The sequence below is a fragment of the Copadichromis virginalis genome, linkage group LG14 (genome assembly GCF_057382275.1).
Source record: "Copadichromis virginalis isolate Kocher_CV1m ecotype Utaka linkage group LG14, C_Virginalis_male_GT1.1, whole genome shotgun sequence".
Lineage (NCBI taxonomy): Eukaryota > Metazoa > Chordata > Actinopteri > Cichliformes > Cichlidae > Copadichromis > Copadichromis virginalis.
Window position 1 is genome coordinate 15,592,836 of NC_140631.1, and position 15,195 is coordinate 15,608,030.

General features: G+C 41.7%; 4 protein-coding genes across 6 annotated transcripts; 1 reads left to right on the forward strand and 3 right to left on the reverse strand.

The window, feature by feature from the left end:
* Window positions 1-402: 402 nt before the first annotated feature.
* On the reverse strand, window positions 403-3,886 carry LOC146693716 (zinc finger MYM-type protein 1-like). The gene is made up of 3 exons (XM_085429554.1): window positions 3,573-3,886; window positions 3,268-3,321; window positions 403-2,839 (listed from the first exon to the last, which is right to left on the reverse strand). The coding sequence occupies exons 1-3, from the start codon at window positions 3,597-3,599 to the stop codon at window positions 536-538; spliced, it is 2,385 nt and encodes a 794-aa protein (XP_085285680.1). The 5' UTR covers window positions 3,600-3,886; the 3' UTR covers window positions 403-535.
* Window positions 3,887-4,208: 322 nt separating this feature from the next.
* Window positions 4,209-6,311, reverse strand: mrpl44 (mitochondrial ribosomal protein L44). The gene is made up of 4 exons (XM_085429557.1): window positions 6,136-6,311; window positions 5,227-5,695; window positions 4,903-5,081; window positions 4,209-4,784 (listed from the first exon to the last, which is right to left on the reverse strand). Exons 1-4 carry the CDS (start codon window positions 6,309-6,311, stop codon window positions 4,613-4,615), a joined length of 996 nt encoding a protein of 331 aa, XP_085285683.1. The 3' UTR covers window positions 4,209-4,612.
* Window positions 6,312-6,510: 199 nt separating this feature from the next.
* Window positions 6,511-8,590, forward strand: dnaaf1 (dynein axonemal assembly factor 1). The gene is made up of 2 exons (XM_085429555.1): window positions 6,511-7,492; window positions 7,582-8,590. Exons 1-2 carry the CDS (start codon window positions 6,526-6,528, stop codon window positions 8,442-8,444), a joined length of 1,830 nt encoding a protein of 609 aa, XP_085285681.1. The 5' UTR covers window positions 6,511-6,525; the 3' UTR covers window positions 8,445-8,590.
* A 332-nt stretch (window positions 8,591-8,922) lies between these two features.
* mffa (mitochondrial fission factor a) lies at window positions 8,923-14,754 on the reverse strand. Of its 3 annotated transcripts, none has more exons than XM_085429559.1 (8): window positions 14,593-14,754; window positions 13,699-13,916; window positions 12,644-12,813; window positions 12,426-12,517; window positions 11,423-11,584; window positions 9,873-9,929; window positions 9,580-9,664; window positions 8,923-9,490 (listed from the first exon to the last, which is right to left on the reverse strand). In XM_085429559.1, the coding sequence occupies exons 2-8, from the start codon at window positions 13,910-13,912 to the stop codon at window positions 9,359-9,361; spliced, it is 912 nt and encodes a 303-aa protein (XP_085285685.1). In that variant the 5' UTR covers window positions 13,913-13,916; window positions 14,593-14,754; the 3' UTR covers window positions 8,923-9,358. The 3 variants fall into 3 exon arrangements, with proteins under 3 accessions (XP_085285685.1, XP_085285684.1, XP_085285686.1); XM_085429558.1 differs by having other exon boundaries at window positions 14,545-14,753; XM_085429560.1 differs by lacking the exons at window positions 11,423-11,584; window positions 14,593-14,754 and having other exon boundaries at window positions 13,699-13,924.
* Window positions 14,755-15,195: the final 441 nt, after the last annotated feature.

Below are 15,195 nucleotides of genomic sequence, written 5' to 3' on the forward strand. Positions count from 1 at the left end.
AGAATTGCAGCGGGCCACAACGCAAACTGAAACAAAGAGCATCATCTTGTTTCTAACGGGACAGCTCTTTGGTTGTGCTCCAGACAGCGCAAAGAGCGCCACTATTCTTTCTTTAACGCAACAGCGCCACTGTGCGGTATTGGTTACTACAAGATTGTAACTAGACCCAACGTTAATCAAGTCATTAAAAATGCACTGCGTCACTATATGAAAAAAAAATTAATGAAATACGTCAAGCAGGGGTGTCACTAGGTTTTAAGGACAGGGGGGGCTTAGCCCCCAAGAGATGCACACGACATGAACGAACGTAGTGAATGAGCACAAAATTTCACAAACAGAAAACAAAGACTGAGAAATTGTTTTCCTACTTTTTTGGACAGATTAAACATCCTAGGCCACCAATAGATCTATTGTTTTATTTCAGTCTGCTTTATAATACAGTACAACAAAAAAACAGAGGAAATGTGTTTGCTGCATCAATAACAAGAAAAAAACTGAAAATAAAAAAGTACATTTTTCTGGCTGCAATCACCAGTTACTTGGTGGGTGGAAGCATCAAAGAATGACGTCTGTTTTTAAGAGTGGCAAATCGGTCAATCACTCTGTTGTGACTCAGATGCTGAAGCGTGTCTTTTTCAATAGACATGACTGCAAGACTGTGAAGTCTTTTCTGACCCATTGTTTGACGCAGCCAGGAGTGCAGCCGACGCAGTGCACTAAAGGACCGTTCGCACGAGCAGCTGCTGACAGGCACTGTTAGGGCAACTTGGATGGTTGCCTTCAGAGAGGGAAACATGTCTGAATCAAGGAGGTTGTACACAGACAACATATTTTTGGGTGGACATCCAGCCTCTGTTTTCCGGGTAAGAAAGTTTCTGGCCACCAGAACCTCCTCTTTTTTCAGGTCAAGTCTGTAGTGCTTTGCAAGTTCATTCAAGTGTGGTTCACTCAAGAAGTTCTCAGATTTAGGACTGCATGCCTGGACGCCTTTTAGCAGCCCTGCATCTACACTGCAAAATCTTTGATCAAGCTCGCCAACCATCCGATCCACACAAGGGAAAAGTAACTCTCTTTTCAATGTGTCTGAGTTGTTCAATTCAGTGCGTGAACCCACAGTTGCCTCCAGGACAAAATCCTCCATTTTCCTCTGTTTGTGCCTTGTCTTGGCACCTGGTTCAGGGATACTGTGGGTGTTACACAGGGCCTTGGTTTTCTCATACAGCTCTGTAGCAAATGCATCTGAGTGTTTGCCCTTAAGTGTGTCACACACAGCTTGTTTGCAGATAAAAGCTTCTGCCAGGTCTAAAGTCTCTTTCTGCAGGAATTTGTGGAGTCCTTTGGTTACAGACAGAATCGACTGAAACATCAGTAGTGCATAGACTGCTGAGAACTTGTAGAGCTTTGCTCTGAGACCAACAGCTATGGGGGATCCAATTGCAGATAGGCACTCCAAAATGGCAGGCAATGTCTCAAGAACTGCACTGATTGATCGCAACTGACATGCCCAGCGAGTGTTTGAAAGTTGCACAAGCTCAGTTTTTGTCAATCCAAGCTTTGCCTGAGTCTCCATGAACTTATGATGATTGACTAGGGAGGTGCTGAAGAAAGAATACACACACTCCAACAAGCTGAAAAGCTCCACAGCCTCTGGGACAGCCTTGCAAGTATTGCACAAAACCAGGTTGAGTTGATGAGCATAACAATGCACATAGATAGCCTCAGGATGGAGCCTTCTAAAATGTGCTTGTACACCTCCAGTGGAGCCACTCATAACGGCTGCACCATCATATGTTTGTGCTACACACTTAAGCTCTGCAAGACCATAGTTTTGGATCTGCTGCTGAATCTCATTTGCAATGGACTGGGCATCAAATGATTTTATCTCTGCAAGTGCAAGGAAACGCTCCTTCACTGCCCCCTCTGACACGTACCTGACACAAACAGCTAACTGCTCTGCCTTTTTATCCCTTGCCTCATCCACCATGATGGAATAGACTTTAGACTTTGTCATTTCAGATACAATGACACTAGTAACTTCCTGGGCACAACAGTCAATCATGTCATTCTGGGATGTTGGTGAGATATACTGTGCATTTGATGGGGGATTATGTTTTTGAAGAAAAGGATCAAACTCCTTCAAAAGCTCCATGCACGCAAGAAAATTCCCTCTGTTTGGGCTGTCTTCACCTTCATCATGGCCACGAAAAGGGAGTCCCTGTCTCCCTAACATAGAGGTGACTGCAACAATTCGTCTGAGATACTCTCTTCTTTCGACTATCTCACTCACATTTGCAGTTGCTATCATCTGTGCAACGTTTCCCTGTTTGCTAGTTCCCTGGTAGCTTTTCCATGTAACAACACTGTCCTTATGTGTTTGTGCCATCTCATGCTTGCCAAAGATGACTAAAGCTTTCTTCCAGTTCTTGCAACCGTTACTGACCAAACTATCATGTTTGATGTTTTTGCCAAACACTCTACATGGGAAGCAGAAAGCTGCATTCTGGTTGACTGAATATTCTAACCAGTTGTGCTTTTCAAACCAGCTGTGGTTAAATGCTCGCTTCTGTGTACCAAAAGTATCAGCTGGATAGCTCTTCAGCTTCACCTGTCTGGGCCCTGTGTCTTTGTCACCTAAATCAAACCCTGTAGTAGAATGAGTTGCTGCAGCTGCTTCATCATTTTCCCTCTCTTGGCCTGTTTGCTCTCCTCTCTCTGTAATAACTTGATCTTCCTCTGCCTCTCGATCTATTTGCTGCAGCTCCTCTGTCTCTCCTTGCTCTCTCTGACTTGAACTTGCCTGTTGACCTTTTTCTCCCTCAGCCACTCCTTCTGCCTCACCCTTCAAGATACATTAAAACATACTGAATTGTAATGTAAATTGCTAATATCATGACTTCTGCTCCCGCTCCACAGTAATTTGTTGCTCCCAAATATTTTGAAGTTACAAACATTATATTTTGAGCACGCATGTGACTAAAATGGTTGCAATTTAAAGCCCTGAAAAATATTACTAAATTACTTGAATTGAAGTAATATTAAAATAGAACCCTCAAAAATATGTGAGTCAGGCTAATTTGACTTATATACATATCTCTCTCTTTGCTCTCTCCACTTTCTAACCTTGACTCTCCTAAATAAAAGCTCAAGTTAAACAGGTCTTATATGTTGTACCGTGACTGAAATGTTTCATATTTCATATCCATATTGAGTCCCATAAAATTCTAATCAGACTGTCTCCATCACAAATGACTCCATCCTTTGACTCACCTCTCCAGCAGACGTCTCTCCCCTCTGCCTCTCTGTGCTCCTCTGCCCTGACTCCTACAGGTTAATGGGGATGGAGTGATTATTATTATTTCCACTGATGATAACCATACCTGAATGAGCTCAGCTGGATTTTTCAGAGCTAAAACGAGTGACAGAAATTAACATTATGCTAACAATTTAACTTAGTGCGCTAGCCAGGTTTTTATTTACAAAATGGGGAGCACCTGGTTCATTATTTACATGGGACTCTCTGCTGTTAGCTGGAGCTAACTAATTGTTACTACCAGCCAGTGATGAAGACTTACTTTCTTGAAAAACTTGCGTATATCCATGATTTCTTGCCGTTTGCCACATGCACGCTAGTGTTTCTGCAGGTGTATACGAGCGGAGTGTAAAGTAGCAGTGAAAACGAGGACTGGATTTTCAGTCATGTGGATGTCCCCTGTGAACAACTGGAAGGGATTGGATAACGAAGCACTGACGCTACCTTAACAATGTAAAGCGAAAGGGACCAACCGAGTTATGATCATATTTGTGTGAATAGCGACAGGTTTATATTATTATTTCTTTAAACTCATATTCCTGCATCTTTATATTGAATTTGTCTGCAAGTTCTGTAAAAAAAAATCGAATAAGTTAAAAAAAAAACAAAAAAAACAAAAAAAAAAACCCCACCAAATTATTTAGGGGGGCTTAAGAATATTTTAGGGAGGCTTCAGCACCCCTAAAATAGGCCTAACGACGCCACTGACGTCAAGTATTAAAAGATACGTAAAATTCCTTAAACGCAATGGTTGATTATTTGTTTCAGGAAAATGTATGATAGAAAATTAATATTAGATATTTAAAGATATTTTAAGAAGAATTTGTCACAGGAACATATGCAAATACCCTGATGAAATGTGTGGAGAAATATAAGTGAAAAAGAGTCAGAATGGATGTGTATTTTACACACTTTATTACAACTGAATAACATATTATTACATAATACAAAGTAAACCAAATGGTATTTGTATTATTTACAAGAGTATTTTGTGCAATGGACTTCAGAACCTCTGTTGTAATCTAGGGTGAGCTGACCAGTCTAGTTCACTACTGAAGATGTCATCAGTTACTGGAACAATATTCTGTCTGAGCCAGATCTTACAACATTTTTTCTTAGAACATCAAGACTTATAGTGCTCTGCTTTGACTGAAGGACCTGACTTTTAAATACCCAACAAGAACCAGTTATGTCAAGTTCAGCACACTCTGCAATCAGTGGGAAGCCTTAAGTCTTCAAATGAGATTCCTGTCCGTCCTTGCCCCCTTTAAATGTTTTTTGCTGCAGCTTTAGAGATGTTAATTAATTGCTGGCTGACTGAATAAAAGGCTGCTGTTGTTGTTGTTGTGGAGAAAAGTCAAAGGGTCTGCGGTTCTCAGTGTAGCCATAAAGTTTCCGGAGGGCCACGCAAGCTGCTTCTTCCTCGGCTGCTGCAAGCGTCTCTCCTGGACCCTGAGCCAGTAGCTTCTTGTCACTGAATTAACAAAGAGGTGAGCAGACAAAAATGTAAATTCTTCATAGCATTAATTTTAACCCATCGCATCCGTTTTAAATTTAGAACAGTAACAACGCACGAACAACAGAACACATACCTGTATAAGCCAACAAAATACAGTGGCAACACTGTGCTGGCTCCAGCAGACCGGATGAGCCGAGGCTCCGGCAGAGGAATTTTCCTCTTTGTAAGCTCTTCCACCAGTAGTCCCATGGGGTTGACCACAGTCCACATATCAAAGAGGTCCTTTCCTATCAGCTGAGTCACCAGAAAATCCTAGGAAGAAGGTGGAGGTAGGATTACAAGAACAAAATGTCCCACCACTGTACACACAGCAGAGGCAACTGAGCAATGTGGACAAATTATGCTTCCTCTAAGCAAATTATTATGTGCCAATGATTTTGTGCCACAAGCGACCTACCCTGAGAAATAATCCAGTTCGCTCAGCTCCACTGCTTTCCTGCAGAGCTCCGATCACTGCCATGAAAGTAGAACAGAGCACATCATCTGGAACAGGGAATTCTGCACTCATTGTTAGGTCTTCAATGCCCAGATTTCTGGCTACGTAAGTGATGACTGCTGGACTGGTGAGGTGCCCTACAATACTCTCCACCCCGATGGCCGGGAGGCTCGGGAAGCTTGCCCTGCACCAGTCGATCAGGAAGCTTTCAGCGAACGCAGACCCCTTTTTACTCAGCTGCATATTATCTTTTAGAACAAGAGCGGCAGTCTCAGATTCCACACCCAACCCCTTTCTCTTCTCTTGCTCCATCTGCAGGTAACAGGGATTGATGAAGGCTGTTTTCAGGAGCTCAAGAGAGAAATTTTCATGCAGGCGATGGGTGAAAGCTTGAATCTCTGCATGGTAATCCCAGTGAGGCTGCTGGGATCTGAAGAAGAAGAAAAAAGTAAATACCAAACAGAAATAGGAGTGTACAGTGGCTAAAATCATGTCTAAAATCACTAAAAGCGTGTACAGAAAGTCTTAGAAGGCCATGGACAAAGCATACGGTCATTAAAATATGACATTTTTATATATTAAATCAATGATAAAATTAGAAGATTAACCGAGATCACGGGGAGGATCTTGGTTTTCTACCCTTGGGCAAAGAAGCTTCGACAGCTAGCTACGCTTCTGGTGTTATTTGGAAAAGCCATGAAACCAGTAACGCCACACGCAGCGCTAAAACATCTGCATTAAACAGTTGCAAAATTGCACTAAAATGCCGTCCATATGCACGCTTCTCAACGGACTATGAAAAAATAAACACATTGAAATATCAAATACACGAATGGCCTTGAGACGCTCTCTAGTGATTTTTGGCGTTACCGTGGCGTCGGAGGTGGAGGTCCTTCCAGCTTCAACTTCTTCGCCATGAGGTACGTGTAAGCTTTCATCCATCGCTTTTTCTCTCTAACCTGTGACAGTGAAATATCCCTGCAGACGCGCTGGCAATGAATTCCTAATGTCAAAGCACCACGATTTAGTAAGTACCCTGACGCCATGTTGGGTCCCTAAACAGCAAGGTGCAACCACTAAAAGTGTCCGACACGGAGCAACAAAGCATATCCGGTAGGCTGGAGCGTAAAGACGGAGCGTTACCATGGAAACAAGCGTAAACGGTAACTAATATTAACGACCGGGGCAGGCTGCTGATTGCTATTTATTCGACTGTACAATTCAGAAACGCCTATAAAACCAATCGTTAAGAAGTATTGTATGTTTCTGATATCAATTTTAACGATATCCACTTCGGAAAATCAAGAAAGGATGGAAGATCAAGTGTTGGTAGCAACTGAAGTCGAAGGTGGGGATGCCCGAGAAAGTTCTGACAGCAGTGGAGCTCAAGAAGACCTTGGGAAAAAAGAGCTGCAAAGTTCACCTCAGGAGAAAAATAAAAAACACTCAGGACCACGGATGACCAAGAAATTCCTGAGAGACCACTGTAAGCAGAACAAACTGTACATAACACCATGCCACAATGATGCGCTGTATCTGCATTTCAAAGGTTTCTCCACCATTGAGAACTTAGAGGAGTACACAGGTCTGAAATGTCTCTGGCTGGAAAGCAATGGGCTCCAACGCATTGAGAATCTGGATGCTCAGACTGATCTGCGCTGCTTGTTCCTTCAGCAAAATCTCATATACAAGCTGGAAAACCTAGAGCCTCTGAAGAAACTCTGCATCCTGAACGTCTCCAACAACTACATACACATCATAGAGAACATCTCCTGCCTTCCTGACCTGAGTACTCTGCAGATTGCCCATAACAAGCTGGAAACTGTTGGTGACATAGAGCATTTGAGTCAGTGTCTGAACATTAGTGTATTAGACCTCTCTCACAACCTGTTACACGACCCTGACATCCTGCCTGTGCTTGAGGCCATGCCAGAACTGCGTGTACTGAATCTAATGGGAAATGAGGTCGTGAAAAAAATCCCAAACTACAGAAAAAATATGATTGTACGCCTCAAGCAGCTCACGTTTCTTGACGATCGCCCTGTGTTTCCTAAAGACAGGGCATGTGCTGAGTCGTGGGCAGTGGGAGGGCTGGAAGGGGAACGCCAGGAGAGGGAGCAGTGGGATACACGAGAGAGGAAGAAAATTCAGGAAAGCTTGGATGGAATGGCAATGATTCGGAAGAAGGCCCAGGAAAGACGCAGACTCAGAGAGTTACAGGATAAAGGTAATCAGCTTTCAGCTTTTACTACCCTCGTCTGTATACTGAGAGTAAATGTGGATGAATGTTTACACAGTATAATTGTTTCATTTCAGGGAAAACCGATGCTTCCTCTACTCCAGAAACTACTACTGAGGAAAACGGTACCCAGATTTTAACTTCTTTACAAGGTGACAAGATACAAGCTTTTGTGCAGGACAGCCTGGATGCCCATGAAGAGTTCTTAGAGAAACAGTCAAAACAGGGACTTCTTGAAAATCAACCAGCAAGTAAACATCTTGAGACCAAGGAGGCAGGTCAACTCCTGATGAGAGAGCAGTTAGATGAAGATACCCAGGACCATTCTCCGATAACGCACACCGTAAGAGAAGAGAAAGGAAGGGAAAAGATCCCAGCAGATGAGCAAGGCAGTACTGTAGGGCACATGTTAGAGACAGAAAATAAACAAGAAAAACAGTCCAAGAGAAATGAAGCAGAGAGAGAGCAGAGTAAAAACAAACAGCCTCCCCTTCCTGAAGCCGATGACGATGTACCGGTACATAGTCCTGGACCACGGATTACAGAGCTACAAGATGCAGAGCTGCTGGAAACCATTCACCTTCCTCCAGCAAGTCGCTCATTGCGTATTGATGAGTTGCCTGATTTGGAAGATGTGGACACAGAAGACTTTAACGCAGCGTTCTCTTGTAGGCAGGCCTTTAAACCAAAAATAGAAGTCATATCAGGTGACAGCAACGGGGAAGCACCAGCTGGGATTCAGAGTGACAGCATCTCCACATCCGCTCCAGCTAAGAGCTTTTTGTTCCTAACAAGTGGCTGCGACAAATCACCGGCTGTCTCTGGCAATTCTACATCGCTGGTGTATCCAGAGGATGAGGGTGCGCCTTCCGACCCGTCAAACTCAAAAATAAACCGAACCTCCTCTCCACCACGCTGCCTGATCGAGGAGCTTGAGTAATACCTTGATGTCATTAAATTTGAAATATGAATTAAAATAGTAAACTGCAATTCAATCTGTAGCATATTTGTGATAGCTGTTTTGTCTGTGTGCTTGTCAGCTGTTATACTGTGAAAAGAATAAATTCAGGACTGATTTGGTCAGTATTCTCGGGGGGAATTATACGTTTACTCTTCACATTACAGCAACATTTTATATAATTTTATTTCATTCAGGGTTTTTCCCAGACAACTGTGGTCCTTTGTGGTTTAATACAGTGCAATGGGTAAGACAATGCTAGCTGTTTTGTAACAGATATGTATAATTTTTGGTTACTTCTGACCATTTCAAAAGCAAATGTATCTATTTTGTTTGAGAGAATCCACCCAAATAAATACACTTGTAAATTTTAGGCTTTTTTCCTCGGGAGACATTTAACTCCTCTACAGGAAAAACTATGTTAACGTCTCAATAAAAATACAAGACCACACATGACTGGTACGGTTTTACTAAACTTTATTAAATTTACCAGCCAAGTCACATATTACTCTTAGTATTCAGCATTACCACCATGGAGCTGTATGTCCCCACACTACAGCTCCTTATTTTATTTTTTTTTTGGGTGAACTATATACTGTGCCTCTGGATGAGGTCCGATTGACATGAACAAATATTTACAACAACTTAGCAATGGGCAGCAGAATTTGAGAATAAAAACAAAACACAAGAAAATGGAATAGAAGGAACAAAATAAGAGTACAAAAATAAAACTGTACATGTTTAAATAAACAAAATCAAAATGTTGAGCCTATGTGCAACAGGCCTTGCACGTGCTAACATCTCCTCACACAGGGGTTAAGTGCAGTGAGCAGCTAACTGATAGGATAAAGGATAATACGTTCTTGTCATGTGGATGGCGGAAACACAGGCCGGCTCTAACGTCGCAACCACACCCAAGTGTTGATGAGCCAGAAAGCGACGGTGACGGAGTACAGGATCATCTCTCGCTTTGTTCGCTCTTTGTTCTCTTCCTCCAAATGTTGGAGTCTCCGGTTCAACTTGATGAGCTGTTGCCGAATCAAAAAAAAAAATTGTTTTATCAGTCTGGCCTCTTGCACCACACAAGACAGAATTCATTTATTTATCATGAGCTAACCTGCCGTCGAAGTGTTGTTGCATCGACCACAGTCATGTCATCAGCTGTCCCATCCAGAGAGGGTTCATATGTTGACAGTGCAAGCCTTAAAAAAAAAAAAAATGGCTAGTTTGAGAATCACAAAATAACCAAGTCACAGCAGCACACGGCACATTCAAATACGCAGAACAATTTAACAATGGCAATGTAATTTTTATAGATATCTGTGTCCATATATCTGTGTCCTACCACTCAAGGTAGGAAAGGATGAGGACAAGGAGAGAGGAACAAAACGAAGTGCCAGATGAAGTTACCTGGAATCATGCAGGGGGTGGGAGCTGGAAGCCGACCCCCCTCGCAGTGATGATTTGCTAAGGGGTGGGGAAAGACAGAGTTGGGAAAAGGCGAAAGAGATATAGAGAAACCAACAATGTTGCATCCATGCACACAACTTGGATGTCTTTAATGCACCTAGACTTTCTCTAATTTTCTATTCTTTCTAGTCCTTTTAAAAAGTCTTATTTCCCTAAAGTTGTTTTCAGTGTCTTAAAACAAGTCACAACTATATCACTTTAGTCTTCAAAGGGGACAAAGAATGTGGGTAAGTGTTCTAAAAATACCTTTTTAAGCATACAGAAAATATGAATTTGTGAGCAATATTTAGAAGATCCATTTTCACCTTATTCTTTCCTTAAAAAGCTAAACAATTAAAAGGTCAAACACTTGCAAAACTCCTTGGAAAGTTCAGTAATGAATCCACATGCTCTGCACAGCGTTTAACCCTGGAGTAACTGAAGTGTTGAACCTGAAGGTGAAATAAGTTGTCAGCACTACTTCACTTTCTCTTTAATACACCATCTCTGAAGTTTCAAAGGAAGATAAAACAAATTCCTCAGTGTGAATTATTCCCTTTCTTACAAAGCAAACATTTATGGTGTTTGAGAAGTCAAAGTTAGGGTTGGGCGATTGGACGAATATATCGACTATCGACGATAGACAGCCCATTGGCGATCGTTTTTACAAGGGCAATTTATGTATCTATTCGCCCATGAGTAAGTTTGCTAATAATGATGGAGCTAATAGAAGCAGTCAACAAAAGAATAAATAAATAATAGCGCGGTTTTAACAGCACCCTCTTTCATCTGTGAGCAAATGCACCCTCCTCAGAGTGTGCCCAAATGCTTGTTGATGGAGCTGCAGAAGCTGGTGATAGCCTAGCATACTCAGCCGGATGGTGGACACGTACATGCTCATGCAAGTTAGTCGTGTTTGAGTACTTTGCTTGCTCGGACAGCCCTAATTTTTTTGGAAATTAGTTCGTCCATGTTTGGACTTCTATGATGTAAACGCGGAAATCAGTCCGTGCATGATCATATTGCTCCACCCATCAAAAAGTCTGCGCGTGCGCGAACATATCGCCCATCATTGATTAGTGGACTGACGATGTAAAAGTTTTTACATATCGCCAAACCCTAGTCAAAGTGCAACTCAAACAACTTGATTCAACCACTGGTGGAAGTGGCAGTTCAGAGCTTCAGTTTTTTATTCTTCAACAAGCAAGGAACTTAGAAACCTTTTCTACATTTTCTGGGATTAATACATGTGTTATTAATACTGTTAAAGGTTAAAACTGGTCACAAGATTCTTGAGACTACACAACCTGTACCACATGACCCTCTCCCAATCCAAAACAAATGGTGCTTATGGGCAGAAATGAAAGTACATTTAATGCCATCTATCATGAAAATAGCTGTTGCAATTTTTACGGCCTTTTTAAACCAATACCCATTCGGGCAATTTTTTTTCCAAAACCTTTAAGCAAAAAAAAAAAAAAAAAAAAAAGACCAGATGATGGGGAGGTCACCTGCGAGGGTTCTCATCCAAGACCTCCAGGACGTGCTGGTAGGCCCGACGTGTAGTGGACTGGATGAAAGATAAGACACCACTAGCGCTGTAGAGGTTGTGTTCTTCAGCCTCGGTGAGAGGGGGGCATGGGTGAGCAATGGCTGGGGGGGAAGGGGTTGCACTGCTCAGTGCCCACCATTAAGAGCAGCAAATTCAGTAGGGAAGGGAAGAAGAGAGAGTACAAGAGAAGGAGGAAGGAAAGGGATAGAAATAAGGAAAGGAAACTGTCCTCCACTGACTGTGCAAAACTAATATCAGAGTGAAAGTGAATAGGCAAAAAGCAGCAGCCAAAGACTGAACCTGCCAACCACACTATGTTCTAACACATCTGGCAAGAAACAGGAATGCAAAAGGAGCTGATTTTATGTTTGATTAAGTGACTATTTTCTAGTTCACCATTCAGGCCAGACAAGGAACCTTGTTAACAGTACCAGTGTGCTGTGTTGCAGAAACTGATCAGGGCATGAAAAGGTGTTTTTTTTTTTGTCCGAGAACTGTGTAATATTTTTCTCAAATATTAAGCCTAAAAATTTCTGTCAAAATAATAAAGTTGCCAAGCACTTGTAGTTTACACCAGGCCTTCAAACAAATACATGAAGCTACTAAAGCTTCAAATTTGAATCGCTTTGCATTAAAAGCAGTCTGCTTCACTAGTTCCTGTCAGTGCTTCCCCAGCTATTCCTGTCCTTCTGCGTAGAGGGGATAACAGTGTTCAAATTTGTAATTTATTTAAACTAATCATTAATCTTTAAAGACTTCACAATTTGGAAATAATCTACCAATAAAAACATGTTGTTAATGTATTAAAAAGTAGCAAAAAGTTTCTGCATCAACACTGACAGCAGCAAAAGCTCCTGACACAGTGGCTTACAATACAAGAATGAAACCAAAAGAAAGATGCTGCATGCTTTACATGCACAAAGACGTAATAGCTGGTACCCAGTTAATGGACCCATACTCACGCTGAATCGTTGCGCATCAGCTGAGTGTTCTGACGGACAGCCGCATTCTCACTGGCTGAACGCTCCCTCCGTAAACGTCCCTGGGGTCGCAACTACAAGGAATAGCATTGACAACTGATTTTCTGGTTATGAGTTACACTAAGGACATTATCTTAAACAATGGGTGAATTGTACATAGTGTTCTCTGTAATAAAAAAAATTACTGATTTATCACTTACCACTTCCTCACTGTCTGGAGCCACCCGCTGATCGTCTTCCATGAAGTCCAGGGGTCGCTCATTGAGGGTGAGGACTCTGGGTGGAGTTTTAAGTGATAGCATTTCCAGTGGTGTTGACTGGATGAGGTCCAAGTCTCTGGGTCTGGAGAACTGGGAGTCATCACTGCCTCCTGACAAATGAAATGTACTGTGAGACTAACCTATCACTTCTAACACTTTAACAGTATGCTGTGCTTTTAATACAAAATTGAATGAATTAAAATCAATTAGTTCACACCTATAGTGGGAAAAAAGCAAATATCCCCTCTGCCATGCTACCTGTATGCATGTCAGCCCCTTCACATAAAAAGCAGTAAGTAACAGCTAAGTTGAGCTTAAAATCTGTGTTGCAGTGGCTTTTGCGCTCATTTTTTCTTTCTTTTGCTTTTGAATGTCAAGCTTTGTTTTCCTTGTGTGAATGCACATCACTGTGCTCTGGTCATAGTTCAACAATGCTGAACTTTGACCACAGCACACCAGTGCTTCCTGAATGGTGTGCATGAACTGTGCTTTACTCAATGCAGGGGGCAAACTGCTCATGTGTAGTGCAACTCAGTGGAAATAATGTGAGCAGTGGTACTGATGTCACATTACGTAAAACGTTCATGTTCATGTGGTTCTCTGTGGTGAAGAGAAACACAGAGACACGTGCTGTAGTAGTTCCTCTGTCCCACTTTACACCCCTTTTCATTCTCTTTCTTTATTAAATGTTCATAACTCCTCATGTATGGCTGTGTCAACGGAGACCATTTCTAGAGCTGGGTATGTCTTAAGATATCAAAGATATTGCGGCTAGTGTGATCACATCGCAAGATGGTTTGTAATTGTTACGTTAAAAGTGAAATAGTTGATGGGATCTTGGCAGTGAAACGGCATCTAGGAGCAAAGTCCTGTGGCACTGATAGAAGGAGTTCTATAATCTGCAAAAGACTGTGAGGAACTACCATTATGGTGAGTCACCAGTGATGTGCAGACATAGTGTGACATAAAGGACAGAAAACATACAGTATACTAACCAGCAACCACAATTCTCTCTGGGACTTGCATTATAACACTGTGAGGGACCTCCTGCGATCCCAAATTAGGGTCCTCGTGGGCTGTTGGAGCCACTTTGAGCATCTCTGGGATGCGCATCCTTTGGCTTATTCCCTCGGTGTACTCCAGCTCATAGTGGATACGGTTAATTTCAGCTATATCAGCCGTTGGAGAGGGGAATGTTGCTCCGTTCATTTGGCTGTTCATCAACACAGAATTAATTGTTAGTTAAACAGAAAAAAATCCCTAAAGGAAGAGAACATGCTGATACAATAAGCCTTTGAGCTAAAATAGTTCTACTTCAGCCACACACTGAATAGCTATTGTTATGCAGTGTGTGGCTTCAGCTATTAAACCTAGCCCTAGCACACAAAACCAGAATATCTCCTCTAGCGACACAGTGATACTTGGTGGTGCTAACAGAGTAGTGGAGAGGGGATTAAAGATGGAACAGGCTTGTGATGTTATCATAAGTTATCACATGATGTATTCAGATTTTTTCAGAGTCACGCAAAAGTCGAACATTGACCCCAAAGCAAACAACATTGATTTTAACATTAAAGAACTGCTGGTCTTATTACAGAGTGTTTATTTTAAAGCCCTTAATGCTCACAAGATGACAAGAAATGATTAACTTCAGGTTGCTGTACTAGCATAAGAAATATCTAATACATTACCCATGTAACAACATTCAGAAACTATTATCCACAAACATTTGCGGAAATACTTTGCATTCCAGAAAACAGGTTAGCTTCCGAAAATGAAATTGACAGAAAACACTTTAGCTTAGCGCCATTTCAAGCTAGCACGTTAGCCATATTTCTTACCGCTGTTTCGTCGAAGAACTTATTCAGAAATTTTTTGACGGAACAAACCTGAAGTCGGAAATGTAAAGCTCAGTTTCAAGTATTTTAGGTATTACAGGTGAATTAGCTGTTAAGCATCTCTATGTTGTGAGAGAGGACCTTCCCCTCTTCCTGCTTCTTCCTCTGTCTTGTGTCTGCACGCTAAACAGGAAGTGGCGTAATTCTGGGGAAGTTATGTCATTAGTACCAAGCGCTGAAATTAAAAGCAGAGAAAAAACTGGACATGTGTGCAAACAGTACAGCCTAAAATAATATAATTTGTCTAACTTGTTGGTTTATTGTAGCTTACCATTAAATAGCCTGTATTTAAATATTCTACATGCTTTCAGAAATGACTTTAAGTCACCATAGTAGGTGTTTTATCTATTTTTTTTTTATTGTGGCTTATTTAATTTGGCAAAGAATTCATCCATCCATCCATCCATCCATCCATCCATCCATCCATCCATTCGCTTCCGCTTATCCTTTTCAGGGTCTCGGGGGGCGCTGGAGCCATCTCAGCTGTCATGACTTTACGAAACGCAATAACATAATTTATCTGCACTGAATGTTTATTGATCTGCTTTATTGTATTCAGTAAAGCTTAATATATATAAAACTGTTGAAAGTAGT